This window comes from Antrostomus carolinensis, unplaced genomic scaffold, assembly GCF_000700745.2.
Source record: "Antrostomus carolinensis isolate BGI_N321 unplaced genomic scaffold, ASM70074v2 scaffold15144, whole genome shotgun sequence".
NCBI classification, from domain to species: domain Eukaryota; kingdom Metazoa; phylum Chordata; class Aves; order Caprimulgiformes; family Caprimulgidae; genus Antrostomus; species Antrostomus carolinensis.
The window spans coordinates 27,724-47,514 of NW_010308867.1; the positions used below are offsets into that span (position 1 = coordinate 27,724).

General features: G+C 37.5%; 1 protein-coding gene across 1 annotated transcript in view; it reads right to left on the reverse strand.

Moving 5' to 3' along the window:
* PDE5A (phosphodiesterase 5A) overlaps positions 1 to 19,791 on the reverse strand; it is a 59,766-nt gene that overhangs the window by 7,747 nt on the left and 32,228 nt on the right. Inside the window, exons 10-15 of the mRNA XM_010165929.2 lie at positions 19,469 to 19,553; positions 14,668 to 14,843; positions 13,142 to 13,201; positions 7,396 to 7,542; positions 4,972 to 5,097; positions 2,781 to 2,875 (exon numbers count right to left, since the gene is read on the reverse strand). Of these exons, the coding sequence (XP_010164231.1) occupies positions 2,781 to 2,875; positions 4,972 to 5,097; positions 7,396 to 7,542; positions 13,142 to 13,201; positions 14,668 to 14,843; positions 19,469 to 19,553 (689 nt within the window). The remainder of the gene's footprint in view (positions 1 to 2,780; positions 2,876 to 4,971; positions 5,098 to 7,395; positions 7,543 to 13,141; positions 13,202 to 14,667; positions 14,844 to 19,468; positions 19,554 to 19,791) is intronic.

Genomic DNA, 19,791 nt, shown 5'->3' on the forward strand with positions numbered 1-19,791 from the left:
AAATGTTCATCAAGTAATTTCCCAGTGTTAGTAACTGTATTGGTACTTCATTCATCACCACACTCTTCTTGACCAAACTCCTGCAATATTGTTACCTACCCTTTGCCCAAGTTGAAATCCAAAAGGGAAACAAGATGTTGGTTCTACTACAGGCAGTGAAAAACAACACGAAACCAACTGTGCGGATGCAGGATTTAAAACTTAGTCTAGAAAATAGAATTTACTGTTTGAGTAACTTTAGACAAAATACAGAAACTCCTCCTCTCTGAGGATTTCTAAATTCCCCCTGTTCATCACTGCAACTGTATCTTCATTTTCAGTCCCTGGTCTCACATTGTTTATGTTACCTCTTCAACTACATAGGGATTCTTCTGGAAGTCTGTTCTGCTGCTGATCCTGAATCTATTACTCTAATTTTTAATCTGACCTACAAATGTTTAATCATGGAAGAAATTCTTTTTTAGCATATAGTTCCATGGGACTTTTTGTATGGGTAAGGATCATTCACATGAATTAGTGGATGCAGGATTGTGTCCCTATGCAAGTGAGTGCACACAGAGACTCTAATAAAATCTGTAAGAGACTCCGGGGATTTAAGAAGCACAAAAATGTGGAGACAAAGATGGAAAGACAAACAAAAATGCGGAAAGGGAGATTAAAGGATGCAAGCCCCTGAGGATTATGGGCTGGCTGCCCAGCACCTCCTCTGAGACCACTGCAAAAGGAGTATACAGCAAATATGCTTGCGTGTTTCTGTAAGGAAACAAATCGTAGGATGGTGCCAACGCATGCTGGGTGAAATTCCCATTGAGTTAAGTGGGATTCATACTGTGTCCCCTAAAGTTCATCCTGACTGAAGAGAGAAATATGTGAGAAATATCTTAGGTTATCTTCCCAAGTACTGCACCAAACTAGGGCGTGCTCAGTACTTGGAGACCCTGGCTGCCTGGGAAGACACAAGTGTTGGAAATAAACTCAGGTCCTACTTCCATAGGACGTGGCATTTCTGTTAAACAAACACGCCAAGGAAAAGGACACGCAGCTTTCTGAACACATTGGTTTGGTTATGCAGTTTTCATACACTGTGCTTGTCTACTTTACAAGTGGGTTTGGAAGAAAAAGAAGATAAAACCGCTGCATATCTATTAAAAGACCTTTAAACAGTTCATTTCCTGTCATTTCTGCTACCAGGACCATTTTAATCTTTGAAACCCTGTTGCGTAAGAAAAGAATCAGATGCTAAGTGTCCACTCTCCCTGCTTCCAAGGAAGAAACAAAAGAATTCCATTCCTGGAAAAAATAACTTTTCATTTAGATTTAAATAAGGGATTAAAAAAAAAATCATGGAACTTTATACTGAAAAAGAATTATTAAGTTGTAATCAACTCCTCTTTGCAGCATGTGTGAATGTTAGATTTTGCTGTCTATGACACTTTCCCAGGACATTTTGGAGAGGAGATGACGCATCTCCAGATGTCTTCCAGGAAATTTCTTTTAAAATAAATAAAGCAAAAAATAGCTAACTGGTTCCAGTCACTGCAAGGCTACAGCTACTGCTGGAATCCCCTATTAGGGAACTAGAAAAAGGTTCCTCTTTCAATTTTGTGGAGTTTTGGGGTTTGAGGTTTTTTTGCTTTACATATCAGTTTTAGTGTTATTCTGAACATATATCTGAAAGGCAGGAATTCTGCTTCAGCTTACTGATTTTCTGCCCTTCAGTATTCTCTGCCTCAAACAAACTTTTCCTCCCCTAGTGTATTACTTTACACACAGCGAGAACAGCAGAGCACTTCTTCCAAAGGTAGCTTCAAAACCACTCTCCAGCTCTGCCAGAAAAACATGCAAGTACACGTTTCTGGGTATCTTTTCCCCATCTCTGGTCAGATCAGGACACATTGCCATATCACAGTCATCACATTATACTGTATTTTAAGTCAAGCTATTTATTTAATCAAAGAATCATAAAATGTTATTGAAGTGAAGATTAAATTCACCGAAAAACACATTTTGGGCAGATCTGAAACTATTAATAAATTCTAAAAAAACAAGTATTTGTAGTTAAAAATGAAAATATGGAGAAAATTTTAGAAAAGTTCAGATGCTTCATTTTGATAACCTCAAAGCAAAATATTTTGTTTAGTAAAAATATTTTGTTTCACGCTTTTAAAATATATTTTGATTTTGCGTTGTAAAAGTTTTTTATGTAATTCCAGAACTGATCAAAGTTAAAGAGTATAGATCATCCAAAATCAGTGCAAAACAGTCACACATTTTTAATGTAATTTTAAATATGTATCTTATCCAAATCAACTTAGAATTCTGGAAAAAAACATGGCTAAATCATGAGTAAAATAGAGTTCACGGTGGTAGGGAGAGACCTTAGTATCAGATGGCTGCAGATCTCAGCTCTGTGCTGGCTCAGACCCGACAGGGTCTGGTTGGGCAGGGAGCAATCTGAAAAGCTGCACATGACCTACACACTGTCCCTTAGAAGCTGTCACTGTGTGGGAAACAGGGCTGGGACATCCAGAACAGGAGCAGGAAGACGCTGCCCCTGCACAGTCCACAAAGAGTTCACATCGTCTGCCATCGTAATTAGTCAGCAGCTCAGGTTGTGCATCTTTGCTTTGGACTCCTGAATGTTTCTGGCTGTTCTTACACTTACTGCTTTGTAAAAACCCGCTCCTTTGCACCATCAAATCAGTTAGGTTGTACTTAATTTAGCTCTGTGATTTTGGTTTTCATTTTGTTTTTATTTAACTTCTCTCAGACATACTTACCTTTGTATGTAAGAGTTATTCACTCCCCTGTGATCCAAGTCATGGCTCAGAGTTGCTATCAGCAAAGCCAGTGTTTCCAAGTCAGTCAGTTTGCTCTGTATGTAAAGAGTAAGAGAAGAAGTGAGTTAGCTTTGTGATGGGGATTTATTTTGCACAATGTGTTTTAAATCTACTATCTTGTCTTTACCCACATAGTAGATACAGTTCTGGTCCAAGGAGGACAAGGACATAAGATGGTATGCTGAGAATAAGGGTTATGTCTCAAGTTGTGGTGCACAGTAATAACCATTCTCCATAGGCCTCAGTGCAGTTTTCAGAGGGAACATCATCTTGCCCTAAATATACTGATGAGAAAACTGATACAGAAGAATAGGAAGTGACTTGCATAATGTCACCTGGCAGCAAAGAGAGAGCATGAGGAATTGTTTAAATTCTGACCCCATGACTTTTAGCTCAGCTCCTCTGTTACCTCAAGGGAGTTAGGCTACATTCCCTAAGTAGGTCTAAAAATTCATTATACAAATGTCTTTGAAATAATTAGAAAGGAAAAATGTAATAATTAGAAAGGAAAAATGTAATGCTTTTCATTGATTACTGAGGAAGTAAATTAACAGAAGTTTTAAACCCATGGGAAACAAAATGAACCGGTATCTGACTCATTACTAAAGAGTTTATTCTGGAACTCCAGTAAGGATTAGTGGAGAAGTTACAGTTTCTCTTTTGTGACTACTTTTGTGACATATCTTTAATATTGTTCAATAGAATTGGATAGGAAATTTATTTAAATCTGTCCAGTGAGAAGCAGAGGCTGGACAAAGCCACAGTATTCATGCCACATTTTGTAATGGGACAAGAATAGCAGGAACAACAGTCAGGACAGGAATTGGAAGAATTTCAATACAGCACAGACACTGGGGGGGCTGTACCCTCTGTACAATCAAATCCAAATTTTCTTTAAGCAGTTACAACGTCTGTAGACTTGCAGCTGCTTTCTAGATAACGAAACCTGTCCTTAGTCTAGTCAAAAGATAAATCAGCTTGGAAATAACCGATTTTATTTTTCTCTTAGGAAGATGTTTCCCCCAATGCTTGCTTTTCCTCTCACACTAGAGAAAATCAAGAGACTTATGTTCAATGCCATTCCAACTCCAGAATGTAGGACATGAAAATCAGTGTGCAGTGAATCCAGTGTAGTTAGGAATAAAACAATTTATGGAAATTGCAGTGGAGACTGACAGGGTTCCAAAAATAGCAAGCAAGCTCTCAGGATCATCGGAGATTGCTAGACTGACTGCACACAGAGCAAATCTACCATGTCCCTTTCAGTGCAGAAGGAATATGAAAGCCCTTGCCTTTGTCTCTTGCAGCACCTTTTGACTTTATTTTTTTTAGTGAGACAAAGTTTGTAGAGGAAGGGAATGCCTCTTCATTATTGGTATTGGGTTTTGGGCTACAAATAAGACTTATTTATTCTCTGAGAAGAGCTTTCTAACAGTCTGTAATCAAACTGAAGAAACAGTTTAATTCAGAATGAACAGAAACATTTTGTTTTCTTCAAGAATATAAAACCAAAACCTAAAAACATATTTTGCAAAAATCTTGAATCAATATCTTTTTAATTTTGGGGATCATCTCACCCTTAGGTATTTGTAATAAAGAATGATTAGGTTGCTTTTTAAATTATTATGTGTCTTTTAAGTGGAAGGTTGAAACATTGCTCAAAAGCATTGAAATGATCATTTAAATCTTTATTTCCAAAAAATGTTCTATTGTTTGTCTAATGCTGTACTCAGCTTGGTGTTTGAACTTAAAAAATTTCCTGTTGAATATTATAAGGCTACATCCTGAATAGGGTCAGTCCTTTCCTTCTCCACCTTTTTCACTCGCTTGTAGCATAAGCATTAACTTTAAAAAAGGACATAATCATATATGTGCCTTATTTGAGATATTCCCATGGGGAACATCCACCTGATCATTTCCAGAGGACTTAACTGAAACTGGGTGCCTAACAACATGACAACAATTTCACAAACCAAGCCCTTAAAGCCAGAAGTCTTCAGCAGAAATATTTTGATTTCACTAGTGATATCACAAAATGATGAACCTATTACTGACATGACAATCAAAACTATGCACCATTATAGAATTTGTTTAGCCAGAAGATTCTTAATGTAGAAACAGCAAAATGTACCTGAATTTTACCAGATTTTAAAGCAGCAAACATGCACTGCGCTGTATTAAAGGCATGTCTCCAATTGTGATAAGCAACATTTTTCCGATAATTTTTCTTTACACTTAAAATCCATCTGCAGAGAACCTTTAAGAAAGCATCACATAGTTAACTGTAAATGTATTAGAAATCTATTCTTTTTATGAAAACAAATCTCTCTGTAATCCTGCTTGAAAACTGTCTCTCTTACAGAAAAAAAAAATACCTTTTAACTCAGTTAAGTTCAAATATAACATATTTGTAACTGTGAACATAGGAAAGAATATGCTTACAGCTAGTTCAGCTGCTCACTGACTATGTAATACTTGTGAGTTTGGGTTTTTATTACTAACAGCTAAATGTTAGTGTCAGATGCACTGCTGTTAATTCAGAAACTGAGTTATGTTGAGCTCACTGGGAGAAAATAATCCTTGTTTGTAACAACATATTTGATAATTGGGGTTTTTTTTTTAATTACAGAGTTCTCTTAAGAGCTGTTTTGATAATGAACATGTGGCTTTTCCCTCATATCAGCTTGTCAAAAGACAAGGAGAATTGGACTTTGGAAAGCAAATAAGTGTGACAGAAAGACAGCAATTACTCTATAGTGCTTGGTAGTATTTTTTTTATGCAGGAAGAAAGTATGTCCTGGATGTTTTACACAACAGTATTACAAGTTGTGAGTTATACTTCACTTCTAAGAAGGTGAAAGGTACGGAGGTCAGATAGTAATTTGATGTCTACTAGGACAAGTCCCTTGGTTTAAATGGATACAGCATACTGCTCTATGTGAAATGCTGGCTGAGAATCTAGGCCTTGGTTTGTTCAAGAAAATTTTGAGTGTTCCTAGTGAAAGATGTTGTACTGACAGAAATGAAAATCCAGTATCATTCACCCACATAAACAATTCCACACAGACAAAAGCAGCAGTATTCTCTGCCTTTTCCACTGCTAGAAACAAAAGAGTGCCTGGCAGTTTTCTTTAGCTCTAGCATGGAAAGTGTAGCTTCAAAGCTGTCAATGTTCTGTTGCTTCTACTGAAATATGTAATTACTTATCTATTGTCATGGTGCTATTTTGATTTTACAAATCCATTACGATTGCTCTACTAGGAACTAGAAGCCCACTCACTCATTATTGGGCTGCCTGACTCTCTCCCTTCTGTTGGGACATATCCCTTCAGCAAGTACAAATTCTTGGCCTTACTACAAAGGTGAAACTAAGTACTGGGATATTCAAGAGGTCAAACTAGGTAATAGAGTACACCTTTTGGCCCTTAAACACTACTAATCTAAATTGGTCTATAAAGTGGTGATCTAGAAAATAAATACCTGCTTTCTTTTACTCATTGGTTTGCCTATGAATTCCTCTGCATTAATATTGCATTTTCATACAGAACTTTGGACATTCTGTTGAAAAATATATAAAGCAAAAATAACATCTTTAAAAATTAAGTTTTTTACAAATAGCAATTGTGTGTATTGACTGGAAGAGGCCTAAGAGATTATCTAGTCTACCTCCAGGGCCAAAAGCAAAATAAGAATACCTGTCTAGAGTGCCTCTGACAAATGCATATCTACAATAGATCTTTTGGTAAAAACCTTCAGGGAATTTTATGCAGCCCACTTTAGTGATCTGTTTCAGTCTTTACTATCTCCATAACTAGGAAGTTCCCCCTAATCTCTAATCTAACCTCTTGTGGGGGAAAGACTAAGCTAATTACTTTTACTACCTTATATGGACAAAAATAAAAATATTACTGTCCTCTTTATAACAGCCTTTCACGTGCTGAAAAGTTGCTGTCGTCTCCCTCTCAATATTCTGTTTTCTGGAGAAAACGAGCTCAATTAATCCAAACTTTGCTCAGTCTCCTAAATCCTTATTTTTAAAAATCAGTTTGTATCTCTGTGTGTCTCTCCAAATATAAGCTACAGTGTGATCACTCCATAGGCCTTAAATACCACTCTGTCAGTAAAGGATTAAATTGACCCTTTTTGCTACTATGCACATTATTGACTTTTACATGGTTTCTGATACTCATAGCTGTGAAACATTTTTCTCTGTTGCCACTAGCTGACTGTTTTTGTTAATCTTTATATATTTATTCTTGCTGGTTTTGAAATACTGCTATACATTTTCAAACTCATTTGAATTTTAACCAAGTCCTCTACCTCCTCAGTTTTATAAAAGCATTTTACAGTCCATTAACCAAATCATTAATCATTCAGTAGAACCAAACTGAGGACAGACCCAAGTACTGCCCATTTTATATACCTTCTTAGCTTGCTAACTGCTCTTTAATACAGATTTGCAATTATATTTACTTAGGCTTGTTTCACTATTCTCCCGATTTTCTAATAATTAAGTTGTCTCTTCATGCGAAGGAACATTTGACAGCATTCATACCTCATGTTTCATTTGGAAATTTTGCACCAGGTTGAGGTCTGTGAACATTCGAATTGTACACAAGGTTGTTTCAAAATCTGATAGCTCAAAATCACTGAAGTTGAAGTCAGTTAGGTTGAGAGACTGTGCGGATGGTACTACAGCAGCCTAGAGAAACATAAGAGAACACAACTTAGCGCTAGGAAAGAGAAAGAGTAACATAAATATCTGCCTTTTCAACAGAGAAGCAGTGGGATACGAAATTTTACCTTCACATTATACTGAAACCAGGTGATTACTTCTCATTTATCTTTCCTTAGCCTTCTTGTTTGATATATTTGCTTAGATTTAATACACACTTTTCCATAGGTGAAGACAGTAAGGAAAGGATTACCTGATCAGTCTGTTATCTAAATCACCTAAGGCAAATTGTAACTGAGTATGTATGAAACTGGGAGACTGAGAAAATCAGGCAGTGGAGTTACATGTTTGTTTTTATAGACATGCAGACATCAAAATCTACAACTCTTGACATTTTTTTCTAGAAATGGTGAGGGAAGAGATGTTAGTAGAAGAGAATTCTGCACTGGAACAGGCTGCCCAGGGAGGTTGTGGAGTCTCCTTCTCTGGAGACATTCAAAACCTGCCTGGACGCCTTCCTGTGTGATCTCATTTAGGTTCCTGCTCCGGCAGGGGGATTGGACTAGATAATCTTCTGAGGTCCCTTCCAATCCCTGACATTCTGTGATTCTGTGTAATTCCTAAGAGAATCCACATTCAGTGCTATGGTAGTCAGAACAAGTCCACAGGCAGAGCTTTCTCAGGTCTAGAAATATGAAAAATTAGAGTTCACCTATGATCAATAATCTTTAAAAAACTTTGGACAATGTTTTAGATGTAATTTGAGTACAATCATAAACCTTCAGTGTGAAATTTGAAATTATAAAGTAGACAAAAAACCTAAACTCTAAACTTTTAAAATCTGTAACTTTTATTATCGCCTAACATCTTCAGGTATTACATGTATTAGAACTCTGCTTTTTCTAGTTATAAAATCCAGAGTATAGGTATTGGTGTTGCCCTTCAAAATAAATTCTAAGAAGATACTTCCCTTACACTATAGAACAAAAATTGGTATCGTTTTTTTTCAGTAAAATAAAAGGTGCTATTTCTTTACAGTTGTTTCACCTCAATATGAGTGTGGTTTAAAAGAAAATCAGGTAAAACTGAAATGGTGAGAGAGTGTTTATCTTCTCCTTTGTAATTCTAGGGGAAAACATTTCTCCAGCATGGGGAACTGTGTCCTAGAAGGCTGAGACACTGAAAACAAAGCATGTGTCATGATCTACAGTATAATTACATGTAGCATGCAAATCAGCTCTCCTCCTAACTACATCTACCAACCTCTGTTCTATGTAAGTTTGCTGTTATCTTTCCTGTGAGTCAGAACTGGAAAGTCATGAAAGATTATGAAAAATAGTATTTACACAGGAAAAAAATGCCAACATTCTTACATATTTCTTGTACGAGTCATTTTGTGTCCCTCAGTTTGGTTTCATGTGGTATTTCACCTATGAGCATGTGAAAGAACCACGAGGCCTGTATGTTCAGTGGAAAATAATGCAACCATTCAGGAAACCTAATGACATAACTCAGAAAAACTGCAACTGCAGGATGGTATTTCATGAGGAAAGGGGCTGGAAGGACACAGTAGGAGCTCAACAGAACACCTCATGCCTGTTTTCTGACTTCATTCATAATTTAGCTTTCCCTTCCTTGATCTCCTGCCTTTGACAGCCACAACATTAAGTTTCATTTCAGCTGAGACATTAAAAACTGCACTCTATAGCTATTCAGCTGTTATTTAACTGGATTAGATATTTCCTTTTTCACTTACTGAAGCCAGTAGAGCTCTCTGCCCCTCATTTCACAGCATGAAAGTTCATCAGCTATTTTAATCTCAAATTATTGAGCTATGGTCATCTTATGTAAGCACTGACAAACTACAACCCTCCCTTGCTCAATCTCTCCACCTCAGGAATATTATAAAGAGCATGAAATAGTCAAGAAAATAAGAAAATGTGCCAATTAATTCCCCTTTTTGCATAACTGTGACTTTTTAATTACTATTGCTTACTATAGGCATTGTATTAATAGTAATTAGTAGTGAATAATTAGTGACTGGTAAAAGACCAGTGCAGATAAACAGGGAATTCCTGAGTGAGCTCAAATGAAAAAATGAAGTGCACAGAAGAGGGAAGTGGGGATGGGGTACCTGGAAAGAATATAGAGACATTACCAAAGTGTGCAGGGATGAAGATGGGAAAACCAAAACTCAGCTTGAGTTGGAACTAGTGAGGGACAGGAAGGGCCAACAAAACTGGTTTCTATAAATACAATGTCAGCAAAAGGAAGGCTAAGGAAAATGTGAGACCTCTGTGGTAACTGAATGGCAACTATAAACAGTTTTGCTTTGTTTGATTTGCTTTGTGTGATAAAACACAGGTTGCAGACAGTATCCAGACTCAAAGGAGGTGACTGATGCAATATGACATTCTGTAGAAGGTGGAAATGATGATGAAAGTGAAAAATCTGACTGCAGCGTATTACACAAGGCAGATAAGGAATAGAATGGAATGGAATAGAATAGAATAGAATAGAATAGAATAGAATAGAATAGAATAGAATAGAATAGTTCCAGTTGGAAGGGACCTACAATGATCATCTAGTCCAACTAACTGCCTGATGAAACATTATTTTCTGTGCTATCAGATTATTTAGAATCAAAACAAAGCAAATAACCAATAGGCATATCCAGAAACATAATTTTAATCAGTTTTGGCTGGGTGGATACAATGATATGAGTGCAGCATAAAAATTAATAAAATTCTGAAGCCATTCACCAGCTGACCATCAGTAGTGGAACAACAGCTGTAATATGCAATGTGTTAGCTTTAGCCACCAGGCTAATGTTAGTCCACTAGTCCAGTTTATAGACAGTGACTTGCTACATCATTGTAATTTAGGCACCTGGATTGCACCTCCACACATGACATCGAAGTTGTACAATCTGAAACCTGGAATAAACTATGAGTAACATCTGTCTATCTCTTCAGGCAAGGTGGTTGTATTAGGTAGTGGTTCCACCTGCTGATTTCAACACTGAAGTCTTTCTTTGATGTGTTAATGGGGAGGTAGTCAACACAAAGGTATCCCAGTAATGTGGTAGAGGTTATTCTTAATGAGGGGAAAATACTGGCACAAGTACTTCACAGAAGTTTTTGGCAAGTCTTTGTCAGCACACCAAAAATGAAAAAAGTTCTCTACACCTTGCTGACAGTTTAAGGTAGATGGCAAGGAAAGAATCATTTGCATAAGAAAGGAACTGTCCCACTTACATATTTCCCTGAATCGGTACTTAAAATAATCACTTGCTCAGAGCTGCTTTCTGGAATCACCTGTCTCTCTCCCACAGCTGAGAGGACAAGCTAAGGAAGTAAGTTAGCTTTCTCCACTTGGGTAGCAGGTACTCCCTTTGTCACTACTTACCCAGGATTTAGGCTAAGACTAGGAACAGGAGTACAGATATCTTTAACATGAATGACTTGATCTCGAAACTCCCTTGGCCCTATCTCTTTTCAAGTGCTGCTGCCTTTATCAATGCACAGAAACAGCAAAGAGTCTCAGGAAAAAAAATTACAGAGGTTGAGAATTGTAGCGTTTAATTGTGTTCAACATCGTGAGCACAGAGACAAAGGAAAAAAGGCAGGAATGATCTTGTCTCTCAAAGGGTACATGCCAAGAGCAAGATTTGTCTCTTTTCCTTGTTTTAGGAGTAAGGTTTTGATTCAACTTAAAAACTGCAGTGCAGGAGTATTAACCATGTGACTGTACCATGTGGATTTGTAGGGTAAGGGTCTGCAATTGCATCTCATCGTAGGGTAATTAAGAAGAAAACCAAGGCTGTTGTCAGTAGGTTGAAATGCTGTCTGTAAGCTTTTGCTCCTCCAATCTCAACTTTTCAGGAGTCCACAAATTTAATGTATTTGAAAGCTACAGGCCTAAATTAGAGAAACCACGTGCTGAGAATTCTGTTGCTACAAATTTCACTTGCGACACACTGCGGTAATTTCTGTGGCCAGTGCCATGTCTCACTAATAAAGTATATATTAACTGTAATGATTCAAAGATAGTAAGTACAAGTAACATTTCCAATATTATGCTAAAAAGCTCAAGTCCTGTATCTATTTTACTGGGGCTGACTGGAAAGGGGGGGATTCTCTCGGGAATCGCTCAGGTTTGCTTTTCCGGGATTGTGATTTCAGTTTTGGGGTTCCTTTTCGCTCCTCCAGGATCGTTATCAGCAGATGGTGAACAATTATACTGTGCATCACTCATTTGATATATATATCTATATATATCTCTCTCTATATATATATGTTATCATTATTACTTTTATTATTTTAACTTTATTTTTACTCTAATTATTAAATTGTTCTTATCTCAACCTACAAGTCTCCTCAGCTTTACCCCTCCAATTCTCTCCCCGATCCCCTGGGTAGAGGGGCTGCAAGTGGCTGTGTCTTGTTTGGCTGCCAGCTCAGTTAAACTATCACAGTGTGGTATATCTGAAGGTGTAACACCTGCTTGAATAGCACTGCAGGACTGTAGGCTACAGGAAGACAAATCTGGTGCACTCATCCTCACTTCCTGTTGGAGACAGCCTGTGCTATGCACTCTGGTACCATGTACCTTAGAAAGTGGTGGCTGACCTGGGCCAGGGTTGTGCTAGGAAGCACGTGGACAGGTAAGCAGTAGAGGTGGACTCTGGTTCAGTGCTAGGTTTATTGTGGCTCTGTTTTATTTAGCAGTAATGATGTAACCACAGAGATGACAACACAAGCCCTGAAGAGAAGCCGTAGGAGATGCGTTGCCTGCTGGTCTTGTCAGTACCTCTTTATTGATGAGCAACAGTGTGGTAGGACTGGGGCTCAAAGTCTGTGTGACACTAACCATTCTAGAACTAACCTTAGTCTTGTGCTTTGTCCTGTGGCACCCAGTCTGGTCCCATAGTACCCAGCTCATGGTCCCCTATATCTACCTTCCTCTCCATCCCTCCCATTTTTTTTTGTACTGCAGGGGTGATACTGTTTCCCCAAAATGTTTGCTCCAACTGAGAGAACTGGAGAGACTAAGCACAGGCTGTGCTTTGAACTACACTTGAAATCATAGCTGTAGTTGTTCCTTAGGCAATGTTCTCTAAACACAGAATTAAACATGAGCAGAACAGGACACTGCACAAAAAAGTAACCATAAAAATAAAAATAAAAAAGTTGCATTAACAATTAAATACAGAATTTCTGTGTTAAGGCCATAAAGCTGCACCCATATTTGGGATGCTTGAAAGGTACCAAAGATATAAACCATACGACATCCAAGAGTTAGCTGCAGAAAGAAGAGTTCTCAACAGTTTACTTCTGAAATACTTAATCATTAGGAGTTGATACTAACATTGCATCAGCTGTTACTGTCACTTAAACTCATGAGAAAGGAAGGCAGTTCTCCTGTGTTTGCAGCTCTCTGGACAATCTGTATCTCTCATTTACACGATGTATTGATTTAACTCAGGAACCAATAAGCTTCACTATAATTTTTATTTCTGGAAGATGTGCTTCTGCATGTTTAGGGATCACATCTGTGTAAAGGACTGCCCTTTGTTATTCTATTCATGGAATATTTCTAAAGTAATAGTAAAAAATTCAATTACCGCTGTTACCTGCAGCTCCCTCGTTTCCTCCTCAGCAGCAGAAGCATGGTACGAGAGAACCTACAGGAAGAGAAAAGCAGCCCTTAGTACAAACAAGAGAGCAATGTGATAAAAAGGTATTTTTCCTAAAGCAGAATTTTCAGCTTGCAGCTGCACTGCACCGCATTTCCTTTGCTGATAAAATCTAGTGTCCGTGCAGGACCTGCACTTGTTTTAAAGGAGCTCTCTGAAAGCGTATGGGGAAGGTACCTGCAGCTTTCACAAATCTCCCACAGCACAGAATCTTCTTGGGATAATTAGGTCAAGAAAATGTAAATAGTTTCTATAAAAGAGCAAAGAACTCTTGATTTTTTTTCTTTGGAAAGTTTTCATGCCCCACTTTCAAAGACAAATAATACATGAAAAAGCTATAATTATGAGCTTGACATTGTTGCCATAATAAAACTTTCAGGAGTTTATTCAGATATAAAATAAAGTTTTACTGTAACTGAAACTTGGCAGAAAAGTCTGAAAGACATTAAGTTTGTTTTAAATTAACAAAATAAGCTCATATTTTTTAGCTGTTGAGAACACAGGATGTGAAAATGTTATGGAGTTTTATTAGCAACTAGAGACTGACTTTTTCTGTAAAGAAGCTATATTATATAGTAGCCTATGATCTGTCTGGACTTCTATATTAACTGTAAAGTGTCATAGTAGGAGACAGAATTGCTAATTTGCCCTATACACAAACAGCTTTTTTTTTTTTTTAAAGCACTGAAATAATTTTGACAATAATTTTACCACCTTCTTATTTAACATGACTCAATACAGGTTTATTTGAGAGTTACAACGTTTCTTTTAGAGGCTACAGGGTACATAATCCCCATTTTAGGAATTCTGCAAACATTCTGTTTACATAATGAATGTCAGGAGATCCAAAGTCTACACATTTTTCACTTTCAGCTTCAAGTTATCACCTCTGAGTAATTCATCTTCTCAGACTAAAGCCTGCTTTAGCTATTAAACTTAACAGTAACCAATTCAAAGGCTGAGACCAGATGACGCTGATCTTGATATGGTTTGATGGAGTCCGAGGAAATTGCTGAAAGCCTACAATAATGCTGCTGTTACTCCATAAACCAGTTTGTCTGAAGGACTGAGCCAAAATCATCACAGAAAACCTCAGACAAGAAAAGGAAGCCCCTAATCCCCCAAAACCATTTCCTCTTCCTACGCAACAGAACAAACCCACTATACTGCTAATGTGTAGCCTCAAGTAGAGGGGAAGATGCGTTCAGCTCAACACTAAATCTCATGAGTAAAGTTAAAATACAATACCAGATAAAACAGTCTACTGGCAGATATGGAAACAAGCAGAAAAAAAATCCTGCCCAACTCCACAGACCAAATGCTGTTCTCCTGGGGGAGAACAGTTTCTGTTCAGTGTCTGTGTGAGTAGCTGCACTCGTGTAGAACGGAGAGGGTCTGCAGAAAATCAGGATCCATTCTGGGCTAATTAAGGACCACCTAGATTTTGAGCTCACCTCTAATGTCACCATCTGTTTGGCCATAGCTCTTTCTACAGCTTCGTACATCTGTGTATTCTGGATCCCCAAGCCACAAAAGATGACGAATGCTTCCAGGAACTGTTCATCATTTCTGTTGAAAGCCTTGATTTTGCCCGAATTTTCTTCCATCTTATTCACAAGCTGGCAAACGCCTGTGCCAGGATACAGAAATTAAAGGAAGTAATACAGAGAACTGCCAACATATCACCTCTTGTATGGAACATCAGGAGAAAAAATAAGTCTAGGATAGTTTAGCCTACAGTACAAACCACCAATATACATAGAAGTAACACATAGGAGTGCTGTAAGATTTTCCCCAAAGTTTTTTAGAGTAATTTCATTGTATTATAGAATAAATGCTAAACCATTATATATTGACTCAAAAGTAATTTATTAGGATTTGTAAAACAAAAATGTAGGGCTTTACAGACTTGATTATCTTGTGAAAATCTAGGGTCGTTTTCATCCTAACTTTTATTATTAATAGTATTCTAGATTAATTTAATCCCTAAAGACAATTTGTCCTTTGGAGGCTAATTAAATTTTTGTAACCATGCCAAAAGAACATTTATGAAAGTCAGAACAGTGGTACACAGAGTCTTCACTTACTTATTTGAGTCAGTACTGGAAGTTTTTAAAAATAAATGAACTAAACAGAATACCCAAGTTGAGGCTCAAAGCTTATGTATAATTGCTGATTCTATGAGAATGTGATTCAATGCCAACCTGCTCCAAGGACTGCTGAACTCATTGAAAACCATCTTACCAAATCCAGCTTGTTAGGTTCAAACTAGTTGATAGTTGCATCTGTTTATTTTCTTTTAAGGGTTTCTGGACTTTTCTGTGCACATGCCATTGAAAGGTCTGACAGGTAACTTTTAACAAACCTTGCTGCAGCTTAAATCCCAGACACCATTTTAAGCAGAGGGAAGTTCACACAGGTACCTCACTTCAGTTTTACCTAGCAGATGGCAGTTTCTGCTAAGAAATCAGAATATTAATTAAAGCAGCTGCACTGTAAGTATATGTTGTCTTTGGCCAAAACTGCTTTGGGGGTCATTATTGTCTTAAGTGAGTCCAAATGTTTTCTCACTCTCATGAGTGTGGGTACTAACAGTTTTGAGAATAAAAGCTAGCATCTTCCTAGCCAACTGCAAATAATTATCCCAGTGAAAATAACAGTTGCCAATTAAAAATTCTGAAAAAAAAATTACTAAATGAAAAAGTATTCATTTTCTATAAATTGCTCTTGCTTACCAGTCTGTATACTTTATGTATTTTATGAAGAACATCTTGCAGCAGAAACAGTAAAAATATTAAATCTGTATTTAACCAGCAAAAGAGAAGATAGCTAGCATGGCGTTTCCAAAACACTCTTTAACAATGTTTAGGTTTTCTTGCATCAGTAGAGCTACTCCTAATTTACACAGGATATATGAACAGAATCTGAATGCCTTACACTTTGCCACCATAAGGTCAGGGAGGCCAGATTTCTGCTGATGCATAGGGAAGAAATAAAGAATACTATTTTACAGCAGTACCAACAGTGAACATTATCAGCAGCTACTGTAAGGTCTTGTCAGTGCTAATAATTTTTTTACATGAAAGTATTTCCAGCATTTTAGTGCTCCATATTTACAGACTAAAAAAGCTCATTTAGGTGTTTAATTAAAAGGAAAAAAAGTCTTTGAGGGAGCAAGTGTGCATCTTCCCTGTTACAGTAGCAAGAAAAACTGAGGAAAAGAATGTAGCACACACATGCAAACTGTATTTTTAGAAGAATACTGGCCTTGCACCTAGAAGTTTTAATGTCTGGTGACAATGTAGCACTGTCCTGTTTCCAAATTACAATCTGTTTGGGGAACTTACTTTAGCGTCAGTCTCCTCTAAAAGAGATCGGTAAGAATATCGTAAGTGTAGCTGTAAACTGTTGTGTAGGGGTTGTGGTATCTGAATATTGCAAGCAGGATTCTGAACCTTAACGAAATGAGATGACTAGATGCTTGAATGATAGTAAAAATACATAATCCTAGCCAATAAAGATTCACTAAGAATAAGATTAACTTTCCCTGGGACAAAGAAGGTGACTTACAAAATGCTTTAAGAAAATCCCATGAAACTCACTTTCAGAACCCTGTTTAGTACTGTTCATAACATTATAATTATTTCCATAGCAACTGTGATGTAATGAACACAAGATTAAGACTAAACAGTGAATAAGCCACAAAAGCAAATAAATTCTTAAAAGAGACAGCATTTGAATGCACATAAAAAATGAGAGAACTGCAGTAAATACTCTGTGTAGTACTTAAGACTCTGTAACCTTTTTCAAAAACTTCCCCAGAGCATTGAGATGTCCAGACATTACAATTAAAGGAACTCAAAAGTCTTTTATTTGGACATAGTTAGAAAATCACAGAAAGATATTGTAAAGTTTTCACCACATACCTAAAAAATGCACAAGTCAGGAGAATAAAAAAGTTATTTTAGTCTTTCTTGCCAGGAGGATTTGCTTGGTTTTTCCCACCCCGCGCCCATCTGCACAGCTCACTCCCCAAAGTCTGGTTTGGGGTATATACTAATCTTAAAAATAAAAAGGGAGACTTACAATAATAGTCTTGCATAATATATAATGTGCTAAAGGAACTGCTGGGTATTGTCCCAAAGACAACTTCTTGACCTTGCCCCATTATAAAATCTGGACATTAGTCAGGCTGTGAAGCTTTAAAAGACTTAAAGAACATTTACCAATGAGAATTACTCAGATTTGAAAAACCCACCTAAATGAGTGGCCTGAAACTTCCAGTTTGAACTTACACAGAAAACAGCAATAGAAAAAAACTATATGAGATCAGATGCAATTGTTTTATCAGTAGCTAACAGGATAGTGAAATATCTCTAATTAAAGCTCAACAGTTCAATCTTCATCTTTGTCTTCTAGGGTCTTGTAGAATATTTAAAACAAAGTAATAAGGAGGACTCATTAAAGAAGCTGATATCAAAAGAAATATCAGAGAACTCCATTAGGTAAAGATGATGCTTCTCCTTCTGCTTCAGGAGTTAAAAAAAAAATATCTATCTTCATGGAAAAGGGACCTCATTTACTATATAGGTTGGGTTATGCAGTTATGCCATAATTCTCAAAATTATTTGAAGACCATTAAAAAAATGCACTTTTGGAACTCTTTTAACATTTACTTGCCAAATTTTGTAAAGCTGAGGAAGCTGGATTCATGCTGCTCTCTAGGAATCAGTATATTTCATGTTCTGTTCGCTTGTGGAACTTCCTGGTGCCAGGAAAGCAGGCTGACACTCATCCTGCTCTTCATGGGACAGAAAAGTCCTGGTAAGTTCCAAAAGCATCATCATCCTTTTGTTTAAGGTGAATCTGAAACTCACTGAAAGACTTAAAGCTCATTAAGCTCGTTCCCTGACCAGATCCTCAAAACTATTTAGGTGTATACTCATCTTTGAGGACCCAGACCATGGCCACCTAAATATTTTTAGGGAACTAGAGATAACTAGGCTTCTAAGTTTCCATAAGCATCAAGGCCTATGTGGACCTAAGTGATGTCAAAGTATTTCTGAAAATGTTACTCTAGGAAACCAGTGGTACTATGGCCACTCTTTAAAATAGAAGAAAAGTGGTTCTAGAAAAAGCAAAGGAGATGCTGCAGAGATATTAACACTGGGTAGCTTTAGACACTTACTAGTGTCTTATGATAGGACTGTAGGCTCCCTACATAATCCACAGGTAGAAGCAGGCACCTCCGAAAGGCAATACATAGCAGCAGAATTGCACAGCAGCTTCACAGCAGCTAGCCTTCTAATGTAGGAATCTTCCCGTAGCTGGGTCTCATTTGAGGAAACTGTCCCTGTCTGTGCAGTTCATCTCGCCTTTCCACATGTTCCCTGAAAGCCACAGCTCAGGCCTGAAGAGCTTATCTACTGATTTACACCTTCTCTTCCTTGTAAAAGATCTACACAGGCAAGAGTGGTAACTGACTTTCTGAACAGGAAGCAATGAAAAGAATTTTACTTACAGAAAATTTTTGAATGCAAAGAAGCTATAAAAATGGTGAATTATCACACGATTGTGGTAGATACTTGGTAACTTACTGGGTAAGTTACCAAGTATTACACTAGGTAAGTTACTCAAGTTACACAGAGCCACCAAGATGATGAAGGGAGTGGAGCATGTCCCTTATGAGGAAAGGCTGAGGGAGCTGGGTCTCTTTAGCTTGGAGAAGAGGAGACTGAGGGGTGACCTAATTAATGTTTATAAATATGTTAAGGGTGAATGTCAGGAGGATGGAGCCAGGCTCTTCTCAGTGATGCCCAACGATAGGACAAGGGGCAATGGGTGTGAGCTGGAACACAGGAGGTTCCGCTTAAACTTGAGAAGAAACTTCTTTACGGTGAGGGTGACAGAGCCCTGGAACAGGCTGCCCAGGGAGGTTGTGGAGTCTCCTTCTCTGGAGACATTCAAGACCCGCCTGGACGCCTTCCTGGGTGATCTCATTTAGGTTCCTGCTCCGGCAGGGGGATTGGACTAGATGATCTTTCAAGGTCCCTTCCAGTCCCTAATATTCTGTGATTCTGTGATTCTGTGTGTAAAGCAATTTACAGGCAAGGTTGCAGTGGACGTAATAGTTGAAAACATTATAATTAAGGATCTTTTCTCCTGGGTTGAGATTCTATGTTGCTGAGATTTTACTGTGGAGCACAGAAATATTTCTATGAAATGTATAAAAATATTTTTTGCAATGATACCTACCTATCACTTTATTCTTTTTCCCATTTTTTATTGGTGTACACAGCAAACTCTTTATGTGTTGACTTACATTTTCCGCACTGTCATTCTGTTAAACAAAGAAAAAAACAGAGTTACAATTTTAAATACTAACATTCACGTGGCTAAAGTGAAAAAGCTGTAGAGCTCAGGTCTACAACTATTCTTGGCTTGTATGTTCCTTCAAAAAGCAACCATGTCTTCAAAGAGTTTGCACTCTTTGGCTGGACAGTCTAATAAACACTGTATCTGATACAAGCGTTAATGAATAATAATACAGATAATGATGATAATCTTCGTTCAGTAGG